Source organism: Nakaseomyces bracarensis (assembly GCF_045282275.1).
Source record: "Nakaseomyces bracarensis strain CBM3 chromosome Unknown Scaff7_0, whole genome shotgun sequence".
Lineage (NCBI taxonomy): Eukaryota > Fungi > Ascomycota > Saccharomycetes > Saccharomycetales > Saccharomycetaceae > Nakaseomyces > Nakaseomyces bracarensis.
In genome coordinates this window covers 322,933-338,237 of record NW_027263968.1, presented here as the reverse complement: position 1 = coordinate 338,237, position 15,305 = coordinate 322,933, and the positions used below count along the sequence as shown (strand labels likewise).

The 15,305-nt window shown below is 42.7% G+C and overlaps 9 protein-coding genes across 9 annotated transcripts; 3 read left to right on the top strand and 6 right to left on the bottom strand.

Moving 5' to 3' along the window:
• Positions 1–474: 474 nt before the first annotated feature.
• On the top strand, positions 475–1,332 carry PET8 (Pet8p; the record flags this gene model as incomplete). The annotated part of the gene is made up of 1 exon (XM_071051775.1): positions 475–1,332. The coding sequence occupies one exon, from the start codon at positions 475–477 to the stop codon at positions 1,330–1,332; it is 858 nt and encodes a 285-aa protein (XP_070907165.1).
• A 540-nt stretch (positions 1,333–1,872) lies between these two features.
• Positions 1,873–3,291, bottom strand: RNJ42_01609 (Serine/arginine (SR)-type shuttling mRNA binding protein GBP2; the record flags this gene model as incomplete). Its single annotated transcript, XM_071051774.1, has 1 exon — positions 1,873–3,291. One exon carries the CDS (start codon positions 3,289–3,291, stop codon positions 1,873–1,875), a length of 1,419 nt encoding a protein of 472 aa, XP_070907164.1.
• Positions 3,292–3,629: 338 nt separating this feature from the next.
• Positions 3,630–4,727, top strand: MRP7 (mitochondrial 54S ribosomal protein bL27m; the record flags this gene model as incomplete). The annotated part of the gene is made up of 1 exon (XM_071051773.1): positions 3,630–4,727. The coding sequence occupies one exon, from the start codon at positions 3,630–3,632 to the stop codon at positions 4,725–4,727; it is 1,098 nt and encodes a 365-aa protein (XP_070907163.1).
• A 504-nt stretch (positions 4,728–5,231) lies between these two features.
• ILV6 (acetolactate synthase regulatory subunit) lies at positions 5,232–6,131 on the bottom strand (the record flags this gene model as incomplete). The annotated part of the gene is made up of 1 exon (XM_071051772.1): positions 5,232–6,131. One exon carries the CDS (start codon positions 6,129–6,131, stop codon positions 5,232–5,234), a length of 900 nt encoding a protein of 299 aa, XP_070907162.1.
• Positions 6,132–6,506: 375 nt separating this feature from the next.
• STP22 (ubiquitin-binding ESCRT-I subunit protein STP22) lies at positions 6,507–8,024 on the bottom strand (the record flags this gene model as incomplete). The annotated part of the gene is made up of 1 exon (XM_071051771.1): positions 6,507–8,024. One exon carries the CDS (start codon positions 8,022–8,024, stop codon positions 6,507–6,509), a length of 1,518 nt encoding a protein of 505 aa, XP_070907161.1.
• Positions 8,025–9,137: 1,113 nt separating this feature from the next.
• On the top strand, positions 9,138–10,331 carry DOM34 (ribosome dissociation factor DOM34; the record flags this gene model as incomplete). Its single annotated transcript, XM_071051770.1, has 1 exon — positions 9,138–10,331. One exon carries the CDS (start codon positions 9,138–9,140, stop codon positions 10,329–10,331), a length of 1,194 nt encoding a protein of 397 aa, XP_070907160.1.
• A 221-nt stretch (positions 10,332–10,552) lies between these two features.
• RNJ42_01604 (Flavoprotein-like protein YCP4) lies at positions 10,553–11,395 on the bottom strand (the record flags this gene model as incomplete). The annotated part of the gene is made up of 1 exon (XM_071051769.1): positions 10,553–11,395. One exon carries the CDS (start codon positions 11,393–11,395, stop codon positions 10,553–10,555), a length of 843 nt encoding a protein of 280 aa, XP_070907159.1.
• Positions 11,396–12,169: 774 nt separating this feature from the next.
• On the bottom strand, positions 12,170–13,567 carry CIT1 (citrate (Si)-synthase CIT1; the record flags this gene model as incomplete). The annotated part of the gene is made up of 1 exon (XM_071051768.1): positions 12,170–13,567. The coding sequence occupies one exon, from the start codon at positions 13,565–13,567 to the stop codon at positions 12,170–12,172; it is 1,398 nt and encodes a 465-aa protein (XP_070907158.1).
• Positions 13,568–14,320: 753 nt separating this feature from the next.
• Positions 14,321–15,121, bottom strand: RNJ42_01602 (uncharacterized protein; the record flags this gene model as incomplete). Its single annotated transcript, XM_071051767.1, has 1 exon — positions 14,321–15,121. The coding sequence occupies one exon, from the start codon at positions 15,119–15,121 to the stop codon at positions 14,321–14,323; it is 801 nt and encodes a 266-aa protein (XP_070907157.1).
• Between the last annotated feature and the right edge of the window lie 184 nt (positions 15,122–15,305).

Here is a 15,305-nt window from a genome sequence, read left to right as displayed (position 1 = left end):
CACAACTCACAAGCGACATTTGCGCAGAAGCCTTAGTGAGCAACTGGGGGGCGATCTGGGCCTTAACGTCTTTTCCCACTTTGACAATCAAGAGAGATGTCACTAAGGAATCACATGTACTGTATCCTTCCAAGATGATGGGAAAAAAGAAAAAAGTTAGTTGGAAAATATGCCCTCTCTCTCTCTGTAGACACCCCTCCACCATCCCAAACTTTCGAAAGCATTAACAACTTCCAATCTCGCAACCCGAACACCCTGTGTGCTTAGATCAATATAAGCCTTTTATATTGCTTAGTGCCGCGACCTTTGATCCTGTAGTGATTTGTGAAAAGTCAATCAAACGAAAAACCCCCCTCTGAGGTCGAGCCAATTGATTCTTGACTAGGCTAGTTTGTTCCTTGGTAAAACTTTTCAACCACTGGCAATTTTGGCAAGGTAAAACTGATACTCCACTTATAGAAAACTTTTGAACCAATGTTGAATGGGTTTCTTGTGTCTTTGCTGAGTGGGGCTGCTGCTGGGACTTCTACTGACCTTGTGTTCTTTCCAATTGACACATTAAAGACCCGGTTACAGGCTAAAGGAGGATTCTTCAGGAACGGTGGTTATCATGGAGTTTACCGTGGTCTTGGAAGTGCTGTCGTGGCGTCTGCTCCCGGTGCATCGCTGTTCTTCATTACGTATGACTACTGCAAACAGGAGACACACTCCGTGTTCGAGCAATTGTTCCCGCATCGGTCTGCAGGGTTTGTCGATGTAGTAACACACATGTTCTCTTCCTCGATGGGTGAAATTGCGGCCTGTATGGTGAGGGTGCCTGCTGAGGTGGTGAAGCAACGTTCACAAACCTCAACATCTGCCACAGGTGGAGGTTCATGGGAGACTCTGAAGGTGATACTGCGAAATGAAAATGGAGAAGGGATCAGAAGGAACCTGTATCGTGGATGGTCTACTACCATTATGCGTGAAATACCGTTCACTTGCATTCAATTCCCATTATACGAATTCTTGAAGAAGGAATGGGCTGCATATGACGAGATAGAACGTGTAGAACCATGGAAAGGTGCCGTATGCGGTTCGATAGCTGGTGGTGTGGCCGCTGCTAGCACTACTCCACTGGACTTCTTGAAGACCAGACTCATGTTATCCAAGAACTCTGTTCCTTTACTAAAACTGATATCTGGAATATACAGAGAAGAGGGATTTAAAGTATTCTTCAGTGGAGTTGGTCCTAGGACAATGTGGATCAGTGCTGGAGGTGCAATCTTTCTAGGTATCTATGAGACTGTACACGCCGTTCTGACCCCACAAGGTAAGAAAAACACACAATAGATATCTCTTTTTCCTCGAACCTCATGTACATATAATAGTAGATGGTACAAAAGCACAATAGCATAATAAGCTTCTTGATCAGCATGGTTATAGACATCCATTTCTTATTGCATCTATCGTATTAAATTCTATATCATTTGTCAGATTGTAATATACATATTAATAATTTATCAAACCGCATAATAGCACCAAAAAAGTATGAACATTTGATGTATAAGATAGACACTCAATTATAATATTACTTAAAGTCCAAGGAACGGGACTATACAGCCATCCATACTTCATCTTATTTAACAAAAGAGAGCAAGCGGAATGACTATGCATCACTATTTTTTATTTTATTTTTTATTTTTACTTTAGAGTTTATATTGCCCTTTTAGTTGGGATTTAATGGGGTTAATATATATGCACCTCTTAATGCAGTCTTAATAATGAGCTTTAGCCCACAATGGTATTGGTTGAATGGGGATGTCTTTTTCTTCATTATTATTATTATTAGTTTTCATTTTCATTTTTAATCATATGGGATTGTCATTCTTTTTAGTATTGGAGTTGCTTTTCTTTCAGATAGGATATACTCAAATCGCAACCACCGTAATTGTACCCTTGCAGACGACTTAAACAAACCTCTGAATCTTCAGCGTCATTATATTCGACGATTGCGGAAACCAATTCGGAAGGTTCTTGGGACTTAACAAATCCAGCCTTCTTAACTTTACCTAGAGTCTCAAACAAATCGAGCAAGTCACCTTCCGTTGTTGCTGCTGGGAGATTGTCGCAGAGAATAGTAGTAGATTTGTCATTAGTCTTTTCGTAGTCATCTAGGGAGAAAGAAGTGTTCTTGGCAGGTTCCGGAAGTTCATCTTCTAGAGAAGTATTCTCATTTAGTTTTCCAGCTGAATTGTTTGCATCGTTGTCCATGTCCACATCCATAGAGTTGTTATCATTGATGGTCTGTTCGGAATTATTTTCATCTGCGGATTTCGGTGGTGGAATTTGACCACGAATTTCTAGAGTTTTCCCTTCAATTTCGAATCCATTGTAGTGTTCATATGCCTTCACCATATCGTCTTGGTTCTTGAATATCACACTCCCAACACCAACAGACATACCGTTAGGATCCAGTTCTACGTTAGCCTTGGAGACTTCCCCGAATTGTTTAAACATATCCTTCAGAGCCTGCCAGTTAATCGAATAAGGCAAGTTGAGAACCATAAGTTCGTACCCCTTTTTCTGTGGTTTATTCTGTTTCTTCTGTGGTGGAGCTCCATGAGCACTGCCCGCGCTGCTTGGAGCATGAGTGCTGGCTGATTCTGGTGGAGGGTTATCCTGTCTGACAAAGATCTGGCGGCTCATCAGGTAAGCTCCATCGAATCTCTTTATAGCCTCGTCAACTTCCTCATTAGAGGTAAACTCCACAGTACCCATACCCCTATGGTGTCCTCTCGAGGTGATAATATCCGCTCTCACCACTGTCCCCACTTGGGAGAAGAAATCCTTAAGATCTTCAGGTGTACATTCATAAGTCAAATTCCCTACAAATATACTGTTTGAGTAGTTCCTGTTAACTTTCTCCTCATATGTGCTGTCAAGCTCTCTAGCTAACCTAGGCCCAAAATCCCCTTTTACACGTGCCTGTCTCTCTCTTTCACTACCACGTTCTCTCCCAAACTTCCTCACTCCTCCTCCACGTCCTTCATTAAACCTCCTTCTATCACCAAACCTGTTCCTTCCGCCTCGACGAGACCCTGGCGTCGTATTCCCACCAGTATTAGCACTAGAGGTGGGGCCAGAGCCAGGGCCAGAGCCAGGGCCAGAACCAGGGCCAGAGCCAGACCCACTCATACCATTGCCATTACCTCCATTTCCACCATCAGGACGTTCATACCCTCTCCTAGTAGCATAATTGCTCAACCTGCGACGCACAGGACTCCTAGATCTACTTCTCTCATCAGCCATCTTTCTAGTCTCTTTTTGCAACGCTCTTCTTTGAAACCTACCAAGATTAGTAGTCCCTATATCTCCTGTTTAAAGACCAACTATAGCCAATAGTTGAGAGTTACAATTCCTAAATTTGCTTTTGAATATTAAAGTAAAAACCTTTAAAAATTGGCCTTTTTGGTTTTCGAAGGGGTCTTCCAAAAATTTTGAAAAAAAAAAAATTTGGGCCAAGCACAAACAACGATTAATTGGCAAATCTTAGCAAGTTGGTATTTAAAAGGGTATTCAGTAGAAACGCAAGAGACTGTACGGATAACAAGGGAGCATACTCTTAAGACATACAAGATAGAGACACGATGTTCAGCAGGGCGAGACAGTTTGCGTGCCAGGTTGTTGTGCAAGTGCGTACAGCTACGAAGCGAGCTGCTGGTTCCAGGACGTCTATGAAGGATTCAGCTGGTCGGAGGCTAGGACCTAAGAAGTATGAAGGTCAGGATGTGAAGCCCGGTGAGATTATCATGAGGCAGCGTGGTACCAAGTTTTACCCAGGCGAAAACGTGAAGATAGGGCGGGACCACACGATATATGCTGTTGAGCCTGGTGTAGTGCGGTATTACTTGGATCCGTTCCATCCTAGGCGTAAGTTCATTGGTGTGGCATTGTCTCGGGACATCAAGTTACCCAAACCGCATTTTGCTCCCAATAACAGACGGTTTGGTAGGATCGAGTTGACCAATGCGAAGGCCATTGCCAAGGAGAAGTCAGCTCTTCCTAGGAAGGAGTACTTGGCCAGAGACTCGCTATTGAAGGGGTTAGTGGACAGAGAAGCTAAACGTCAAGAATTTCTGGATACTTACTGGAAATATGTGAGCGAAGAATTGAAGGTACCCGTAGGCAACGAGTGGAAAGAGATGGCCTCTAACTATCTATTGAGATACAAAGTCGGCCTGAAGAATGGTTATTGTAGAGAGGACGCCCAATTCAACTCCAAGTACTACCTGGAACAGACATTGAAGCTGAAGGCTAAAAGGAAAGAATGGACTGACGAATACCTCAATGAGCAACTACAGCACCTGGAAGAAGTGACCTCTCTGCTGAACAGATCAGTATCATTTAGTAACAAGCTAGATATAATACCATTCATCTCCGATGAGCAAAGAGCTGAATCTAGGAAAACTCTATTGGAAGCTTTGAAGGGTTTCAACGTTGTTAAGACCAAGGAGGACAAAAAGAAAATTACCGAATTGTTTAAAGATGCTTGTAACTACTTGTCCTTGGCCGAAGAAGTTCAATTACGTCGTCAATACATGAAACCTGTCCAAAGCGAATTCCTTGACGTTAATGTTGCTAAGACTGCAGGCAAGAAAACCAAGGTTATCAGAAGATTTAACTACGAGAAGAGCAAGATTGATATTATCCCAAGAACAAAGGAAGCCTTTTTCAAGAGAATTTAAGAGGTTTGAGAATTTAAAAAAAGGCTTCATCTTCACAAATAATTCCTTTTCTCAGACCTTAATTATATTCTCTTTATATGATAACAATTATATGCATATATTTATATAATTAGTATCCGATCCACAAACATGTACATAGGATTTTATAAATAAATTAAATGAAACATTCCAGTTTATTTCGAATCTTTTGTCGTTCATAGTATACGATTGTAATAATATCTCATTCTCTTCTACTAGATAAAAAGAAATATCTTTATGTGTTAATTATTTACTTTTGCTTCATGAAGGTTCTTGCAGAATACTCCAACGAAGATGATGTTATTTTTTTCTTTTTTATTTTTTTCTTTAAATATCATAAATGTAGATATAATCATAAATTAATGTTATGGAAAATTGATAAAAAGAGTAGGATAAAGTGTCTCTTTTCCTTTTGCTTTACAAGAGTATCTATGATACTTTTTCGAGTTTTTATTAACAAATATTAACTAACTCTGCATTTTCTTTCTAACCAGGAGGCAATTGACTGATGTCGACAATATCACTAATCTTACCTTCTAGGTCTTCTTCATCAGCAGCAGTTTGCAATGGGGTTCTTGGCAATGCCATCATACCACTTCTAGCACATTCCAAGACACCGAATGGTTCGACCAACTTCAAGAACGCAGAGACTCTGGATGGCTTTGCGGCCAACTCGACGATACAACTGGTCTCACCGATATCAACGATCTTACCTCCGAAGTTTTTGGCTAAGTTGGAGATGTCGTTCAAGTGTTCATGCTTCAATCTGAGCACCTCACTAGCCTGCAAGTTCGATGGGTGGAACTTCTTCTCTCTGATTTCGGAGACAAGTTCCTGAGAGTCCTCGATATTAGCGGTCGTCTTATGATGGTGAACCAGCAGATCCTCGAAGTACTCAGAACCCAGCAGAGAGATTCTGGTCATAACCAATTCTCTCCTGATGATCTCCGCATTGGAGTAGTCTAGTACCGCGTACACAGGAACCAGATCCTCGATCTGTCTCCTGGCCTGCTCGATAACACCGTCCTGACCCTTCAACACAATGGTCATCCTACTCAAGTCCTTCACCTCGGTGTTACACACCACCAACGAGTCAATGTTGAACCCTCTGGCAGCCAGCGTACCAGAAATCCTAGAAAGAACACCAGGCTCGTTCTGCACCAAACAGTTCAATACATGTTGCTTACGAGGCTGACGAGATGGTGCTGGTGTCTCATACAATATAGATGACACAGCACTGTTCGCATCCCAGGCCGGAGTCTCCACAATAGGTAAAGGTGGCCTAGCGGTATGCTTGTGCAACTGCTTGTAAGCCATAGCAGAGGTAGAAGACGAGCTGCAACGCACACCTCGTTTCATAGAACTGCTCAACACCGTCCTAATCATTTTGTTTTGTTTTTGTTTTGTGTCTTTTGGTTTATGGTTGTAAATCCCCTTCTTTCTTAACTTTTCTCTTAAAAGAACTCTAAACCGACCTGTTTTCTTATTCCTATATAACCTTTCACCAAGATTTTATTTTAGATAAATTGGCTCTTGGGTGGATGGGGTTTAATGGGTTTCTTTGGGAGAACAGCCCGGTGTCGGTCCCTTCCTTTACCAAAAACCCAAAATTTTTTTTCTTCTGCCCGCAAATTAAAAAAATTTAACTGAAAAAAAAAAACATCACATCCTCTGAGTCATCGCAATTGATCAAAATGGCTATCAAGTCCATTTGTTATTTGACAAAAGCAATCTTGGTTCCAAGGAGATCAGAAATAATATTCAGTTCTCTAGTAGTGATACTATCTTGCGGATGTGTAGTCTTGTTGTGAACTGGGTTCTTGCGAGCTCTCGTACTTTCTTGACGAACTGGTCGAAGCCCAGGGCTCCGCAGTTCAGTAGGCGGGACAGCGCATGGATGGTGTCCGTAATGGCTCTATCCTTAGCGACTAATTCGTAGAGTTGATTTAAAGCGCGGGTCTCCGCGGTGGCCACTTGCTCGGGATCCATATCCTTGCCGTTAGCCTCAATGAAACTGTTAACGGCTTGGGTCTCTCGGTCTACATTTGTGATCTGGGTCCAGAGGGTCTCCTTCGAGGCTGCAATTGACTGCACCAGCCATGCGAGACGCTGGGTCTCATGAGTGTACATGTCGTCGAACTGGGTCACAGCCACTTGGATGTGAGGTAGTCGCGATTGTACTTGGTCACGGCCGTAACCCTGATCATACGACAACATCTCGAGCATGCTCTTCTTGAGTTCGTTGATCGCACGGGCATGCGGGTCAGAGTCGCCTTGAGAGGGACCACCCATGTCAAGAAGGTCAACCTCGGGTTCTTGTTTTGCTGCAGGTCGTTCAGGTAGCACAGGCGGCCTGGCCATACTGGTAGGCTTGGGTACAGCGTCTCCTGCTGGGTAAACAGTCACCTCATCGTTAATTCGTACATGAGGGTGTTCCTTCTTCTGTGGTCTTGACGGTAGACTTGGTGCCTCTGTAGTCGATGTACTTGTAGGAGCTGGTGATAGAGGGGGAGGAGGCCCCGGAGGCCTAGACCATTGTACGGAATCACCTGTTTCAGCCGATGATGGGCCCGCTGATGATGGGCCTGCTGTCTGAGGTGGGAGAGGTGGTGGTGGTCTGTCCAACGACACTGTTGTAGAATGGGGACTTGAATAAGAAGAAACGTCCCGTGGCCCTGGAGTTGATATGTACACGTTCTCGAGCCTCTGCTCCACACCAGCCAGCGGTTCGTGGCTCTTTGGCGGCAATGGCGGCGCCACCGCACGGGGTGCGCAAGAGGGATCCTCAGGAGGATCACTCGGCGCCAGCACTCCAGCTCCATTAACCGGAGACACAGGAGGAGCCAATATCGGCGGTGACCTCGAAAACAACGCCGCGAGATGTCTGACTACCTGGACAAGACTGCCCCTATAGGCGTCCCACTGCTCCGCAAGCCCCAGATACAGCCTCCCGTTCGAATCCAAGTGCCTGCTCAGCTTTAATTGCCTGCTACCAAGCGCCTCGAGATCAATATAGATGTGCGGGAACTCCCGCGGGTACCGCCTCGGGACCCACACCAGAACAGGTACTTCCATCAACTCCACCTTGATGTTTCCATAAACACACAACAACAACTCCGGCTGCCCATCAGAACTAGTAAAAACCCGCGTCCGCGGCCTCAGATGCCTGTAGTGGTCCAACACCTCCGCCGCATCATGGAACACACGCTTCGGATCCTCGTATATCGGCTGCACGACCTGGTATAACCAATCCGCAACAGCAGCAGGAAGTCCAGACATTATATATTGTTTTTAAAGACTTTGATACTGACGTCTATCACTCAATTGCCCTTCCTTTGTAGCAAACTCCCCTTATAATCTCCCATTGTCCATAAGCTATATTTTTTTTTTTTTTTAAAGAAGAAGAAGAGAGAGCCCTTTAAAATCCTTTTATTGTAAGAAACGTATATTACAGATAAGACGAAGGACTAAGGAGAAGAAGTCGAAAGAATCAAGTTTGGACAATATTTTCACAAAAATCTAAGTGATGAGTTTGTATGTATTTCACTCTCCCCCCTCGTGGTGCTTTTATTTTATTTGATATTCTAGATTTACTAACATTTAATCAATAAAACAAGAAGTTATTTGTCATAAGGGAAATAATTTCTAAGAAGTTGGTGTTAATGTAGTTATACTGTAGTAGGTGTATTCCTGGTGGTAGCGTTATTCTGTGCTGGGTTTTGGAAGATAGCCCCCAAGGAGGACAGAACTGTGTGGAGGAGCACTGTGATACTAACGCTGGCGATGATGTATCTGATGTGGGCTATAACGTACTTATCACAGTTACATCCGCTAGTAGTACCCCGTCGCTCTGATCTAAGACCTGAATTCGTGGAGTAAGAACTATTAGAAAGAGCAAGAAAGCTAGAAGAGCATATGAGTTGTTAATCTATCCCCTCCCCTCCCGTATAAGGCTAAACTAAAACATATTTAATATATAAAAGGACCCAATAAAACATATTTACGTGACTAGAATAATTATGCTCTATGTGAATAGTGTACTGTAACTAGTAGTACTGTATCAATAGAGGATGTCCTTGAGCCTCAAATTCCACAAAGCAATGAACTTCTAAACAGAGCAAATGAACTTCATAAATACCCAATTACAACCAGTACAATGAATCAATATAGCAGCTGTAGCATCACCATTGGACATCATTGGATAATGGTTATATATTGAATAAATTAATAGAAGTTGCTACTGGAGTTTCTGTGGAGTATCCGGGTAACAGATGCTCTGCTTTGGGCATATAAGACGTTTTTTTATATAATATGGCAGTTTTAATGGCCATCTATCTCTAAATTAAGCAGTCTTGAAGGCAGAACCTGGTGCAAACGGAGGGTCGACATACGATGAAGATTATCAGTATCTCTAAGGATTCTACCAACAAGGAAGGAGCTGTTCTTGTTATTCTTCCGGAGGACAAGGAGGATTTGTTTACTGTTCACCAGATTATTGACAAGGATGATGAAGTTATATGCAAGAAGAAGTTCACGACTAACCTGGATGAAGCTGGTAAGAAGAAGAGCACGGATCTTGTCAAGTTGAGGCTGAAGATTGTGTCTTCGGAGTTCGAAATGAGAGATGAGTACTTGAGGTATAAAGGTGTCACTGTGGCCGATGACACTGGCAAGGCCAATGTCGATGTTCCTGCTGGCAAGTTTTTGAGTTTCACGGTCAATTACAGCTATCCGTTTACCATCATCAAGCAGAACTTTGATAGTTATATGGAGAAGAAGTTACAGGATGCTGCGAACCCGGAGACAAGATCCGATACTGCTGCTGTGGTATTGCAAGAAGGTATTGCCCATGTCTGTCTGCTGACAGCCTCATCTACCATACTGAAACAGAAGATTGAATATAGTATGCCGAAGAAGAAGAGGGCTACTGATCTAATGAAGTTCGATGAGAAAACGGAGAAGTTCTACAAAGCTATTTATGAATCAATTAAGAAATACTACGATTTCTCCAAGATCAGACTGGTACTTCTGTGCTCTCCTGGCTTTTACGCTAAGACACTTCTAGACAAGATTAACCAGTATGCAGAAGAGGAGAGGAATAAGAATATCATGGACAATAAGTCACTCTTTTTGGTAGCGCATTGCTCTACAGGCTATCTACAAGGTATCAACGAAGTCCTGAAAAATCCATTATACTCCTCCAAGTTAAGTGATACTAAATATGCCAAGGATGCTGTAATTATGGATGAATTTATGGACCATCTAAACAAAGATGATTTTAAAGCTTGGTATGGTGAAGCAGAAGTTGAGAAGGCCGCTGAGATGGGCGCAATCAGATACCTATTAATCACGGACACAATGTTACATAATGACGATATAGCCAAGAGGAAAAAATTTCTGGAACTTCTGGAAAGAGTTGAACAAAGTGGTGGTAAAGGTGTTGTTTTCAGCACATTGCATTCTCTAGGTGAAGAGTTGGACAGAATGACAGGTGTTGCATGTATTTTGAATTATCCACTTCCAGACCTCGATGAAGACCTCGAAGAAGATGAAGATGAAGATGACAATAACGATTTTGAGATATAATGAATTTTCTCTTTCAAAATTCAATTGAGATAACTATATAACTATATCTATTAACCTTCTAACATATTTAGAATATAGAAATTGAAGTGTTTGAATAATACATATTTATTAACATAATACAACTAATTCTAAGAACAAGTCCAGCAATATCTTGGCGAACACCACGAAGTTACCTACCCTGATCACAGTTGTATCATTATAGATTATAGGTCAATTGAGCATTACATAATAATACAGTTTTTGCTTGGGTTGAAGGAGCTGTTATTTTTGTTCTCCTTAGTTGCCTTTGGTTTTGCGGTTGTGCTCTTTTTAGCAGGGGTAGGAGCAGTAGCAGGGGTAGGAGCAGCTGATGTTTTAGTCTTAGTAGAAGGCTCTTTCTTAGTAGGTGTTGCCTTAGCGGCTTTCTTGGTTTCAGATTTAGTGGACTTTGTATCCTTAATCAGAGTCACCTCATCTCCGGAACATATCTTAGTCGCCATCTGATAGAAGGTGTTACCTTGGGTCTTGGCCATTCTCAACTCCAGTGCAGATGGCTGTCTGGACCCATCACCACCTGCAAGTGTACTAGCACCCCATGCGCTACCACCGTGGACTTCCTCGATGTTAGCCAATTCAGCAAAGGAGAATTTGTAGCCCAGTGGTACGAAGACCATACCGTGGTGAACCAAGTAGTTGATACACGTCCTTACTGTTTGTTCGACACCACCTCCATAAGTACCGGTGCTGACGAAGATACCAGCTGGTTTACCCCATAGACCACCTTGGACCCAGATGGCCCCGGTCTTGTCCCAGAAGTCTGCCCATTGAGCAGGCACGTTACCGAAACGGGTTGGCACACCGAACAAGAACGCATCGTACTCCTCTAGAGTCTCCTTTGAAGCCACTAGGAAGTCATCAGGCTTTTCAGCAGCGTACATGTCCTTTAGCACGTCCTCACTCAATGTTTCAGGAACACGGAACAGTACTGCTTCACCTCCGGCAGCCTCAACACCAGCCTTGACCTCTCTGGCCAATGCTGTGATGTGGCCGTAAGTCGAGTACGTAATAATAGCTACTTTCACCATTTTTTCTCTCTGTTGATTTAATGATTTCTTTACAGGTTATCTGTGAATAATGCCAGTTTATAAGAGTCTATGGCCACAAGTTTCAATAATGTTTTAGTTTATATAAGATAATTCAAATTGCAAGTATATTTTATAAAGGGGATGGTATGGAGTTGTGGTAGAAGTAAAGTAGGAAAGAACAACAGACACACGCAAAGTGAGAGAGATAATGCGTGTGAGTAAAGGTTACTAATCCTAAGAGGGAAAAGAAGGGCCAGAAATAAAAATAAACACACACAGTTGATAGATGATATAAAAAAAAGGAAAGAAGAATAATGCTGGTGTGTTTAGACGGTTTGACGGAGAAAAAGTCCATTTAGTCAAGCCTTGTAGTCCTAGTCGGGTCGAATTTCTTTTCTTTTTCTTTTCTTTCGCCTGGGATTAAAAACAACTCATCAGGCCATTCAGTAGGAGGGAAGCTAGGAAGACAGCCTGCTGTCAAAACAAAGGAGATGAGCCGATAATGACGTAAAGCCAACTAAACGGAAGGAGAAAAAAAAATTGTTCATCAATTCATTATATATATAATAATAATAATAATAATAATAATAATAATAATAATAATAATAATAATATCTAGGTTACACACACTGGTGACGTCCTTACAGTGTGAAATATGCACAAAAGAAAATAGAAAGTAGTTTTAAGAATAAATTAAAGAACAACCCGATAACTATGTTACAAGTCTTTTTTGTATTGTTTTTTTGTTAGTTTTTGTTAATTTCTAGTTTAAACTTACTTGCTCTCAGCAGCCTTAACTAATTCCTTGAACTTTTCGGTGGAGAAGGACTTTGGTCTTTCAATTGGAGCACCGACAGCTCTGTCGATGATCAATTGTGGCAATACACCAAAGGCTCTGGAGACACCGAACAAGACGGTGTAGAAGGAGGCTTCAGTCAAACCGTAGTATTGTAGCAGTACACCGGAGTGAGAGTCGACATTTGGCCATGGGTTCTTAGTCTTACCGTGCTTGGTCAAGACCTTTGGAGCGACTTCGTAGATGGTGGAGACCAACTTGAATAACTCGTAGTCTGGGAAGTGCTTCAAAGCGAATTCACGTTGAGCAGTGTAACGAGGGTCAGTCTTTCTTAGGACGGCGTGACCGTAACCTGGAATAACTCTACCACCGTTCAAGGTGTCCCATAGGTACTTCTCGACGGTTTCCTTAGAGTAGTCACCCTTAACGGCTTCTCTGAAGGTGAAAAGCCATTCTAGGACTTCTTGGTTAGCACGGCCGTGCAATGGACCAGCCAAACCGTTCATACCGGCAGAGAAGGACAAGTATGGGGAGGACAATGCTGAACCAACCAAATGGGTGGTGTGAGCGGAGACGTTACCACCTTCGTGATCAGAGTGGATGGTCAAGTACAATCTCATCAAGTCGACAAAGTCCTTGTTAGTGTAACCCAATAGGTGAGACAGGTTCTTACCGTAGTCGGCGTTAGGGTCGACTTCACAGATTTTACCGTCCTTGAAGATGTTACGGTAGATCTTAGAGGCAATGACAGGCAACTTACCCAATAGGTCTAGAGAGTCCTCGAAGGTGTAACTCCAGTACTCCTTCTTGTTGACACCTCTAGCATAAGCCTTTGCGAATTTAGACTCGGTTTCCAAGGCGTTTACGGCAATGGACAATTGGGCCATTGGGTGCAAGTCCTTTGGCAAACTGTCCAGCAGCTTTAGGACATGTTCAGGGACTTCGGATCTGGAGGCCAAATCAGCAGAGAAGGCCTTGACCTGAGACTCAGTTGGGACCTCACCGGTCAACAGCAGCCAGAACAGAGCCTCTGGGACTGGTTCGGAAGAACCGTTAATGGTAGGCAATTCTTTCTTGATGTCAGGGATAGTTCTACCTCTGAATCTAATACCTTCCTCTGGGTCTAGCACAGAACCTTCCCACACAATACCCTTAATACCACGCATACCACCGTATGCTTGTTCCAGCAGCACCTGGTCAATTACAGTCTTACCATGCTCTTTCTTGAATTTCTTAATATCTTCTGCCTGTTTAGGGAAAATATCAGCAAATGTATCCTTTAAAGTCTTCTCATTATTTCTAGCAGTAACACTAAAACTTCTAGAAAACGCCTTCAAGGCATGTTTCTGTAATGGACTAGTTCTAGCTAAAGACATTATTATTCTTACTTTTTTATATTTTATAAGTTATTTTTTTTCTCTCCCCAAATGTTTAATTATTTAGAGAATTAAGATTTACCTCTATCTCTCTCTCTCTCTCTCTCTCTTTACTTATAAGAATTTGGTTTTATTTTTTTTTCCCTCTTGTTGTATATCAATCCCCTTTATATATCTTTTCAAAGAGAGTGAGAGAGAGAGAGAGGTTATTCAAGGAAAGCTCTAAAACAAATGATTGGATGTTCGTGTTAATTCCCTTTTTTTTTTTTGGGCGGCTCCGAGTGGAAAGTTTTTTTTTTTTAATACCACCAACCAACCAAGCAAAAAACGTCAGCGTCTAAAATATACCTTAACTAAACCAGCCACAGAAACATACGTATAGAATAGACCCATCGAGCCTTTCAAGCTCTCTTCCTCCCCCCGGACTGTTCTGTTTTAATATAAATGCAGGGTAAGATAGCGAGGAATTTTAAAAACAAACAAACGTGACCCTATAGAAACCACTGTACAAGACATTTGAATCAGGAGAGTTGGAGTTTTTTGTTTTTGTTTACAAGGGTCACGTCCCAATCCACGCCTTTAACTTCCTACCCCCCCCCCACCCCTTGGTCTTTGGTTCCCCGTTTTCTCGGGGCTCGAAAATTCTATCAACGCCATTTGAACTCCGCCCTTTAACCAGTATGTATATTTTTATTCTCTTCTCTCCCATTGGTCCGAATTGTTTAGTTCAGGGTAAGGTTTTTTTCTCTCTCTCTAGAGGTTCTTAAGTTGCAGTTGTAGACGTGCTTCACGGAGTTCCCTGCGGAGTTTGTTAACCTCTCGTTGGTACTGTGTGCGTTCCTGGATCAGTGCGAGGCATCGGTTCTCGAGCTCTTGCTTCTGTTTCTGTTTCTGTTTCTGTACCCCGGTAAATTGGTCGTGCGATGTGTTGATATTTATCCCTGCCACTGTGCCGGGTGTGTGATGATTACTTTTGAAACTCCGGTTTACTGGGTCTAGACAGTGGCACGGGGATTCAGCGAGGCGGGTGTATTTCCTTTTGAGATCATCGTACTGTGTTTGCAGCTCTGTGAGGTGTATCTCGGTCTCGCGGCGGTTGACGCTGTCCCGGACCAACGAGAGCAATGTTCTCTCGAACTGCGCGGTTCTCTTCGTGGTGAAACAGCTCTCCAACATCGTGCGAAGCCGTTGGTTCTCCAACTTCAACGCGGTCACGGCGGCGTCTTGCCTCAAGATCTGCTCCTGTTGCTGGGACGCCAGCCGCGCCTGGACCTGCTGGACGCGTTCTTTGAAGTTTTGAGGGATCACGCGGGACAGCTCTGTGAACAGCATCGCCACGGAGTCGTACTCGAGCTCAGGCGGTATATCCACCTCGGTGTTGCAGAGCACGAAACAGCGGCTGATTGTCTGCCTCAGGGACTCGAGGTCCTCGTTGTACTCTACTGGTGAATAAGTAGAGGGCTTCAGTATCGACTTGTGCTTTATGGCTGAGCCAGTGCTGGCGGGTAAGGTATACTCTCGTTGATCAAATTGTACGACTTTTTTTTTCGCCATTTATCTTTTAGTTTATTATATATTACACCTTTTATCAGCTTATTTTATATATTAACCTTTAATAGCTTATTTATATTTTATATTAATCTTTAAATAGCTTATTTATATTATATTTCAATTTAAGAAAAAAAGGCTCTAAAGGAAAGATGAGAAAATAAAGTCTTGATAATCAGAGTTAATTGAC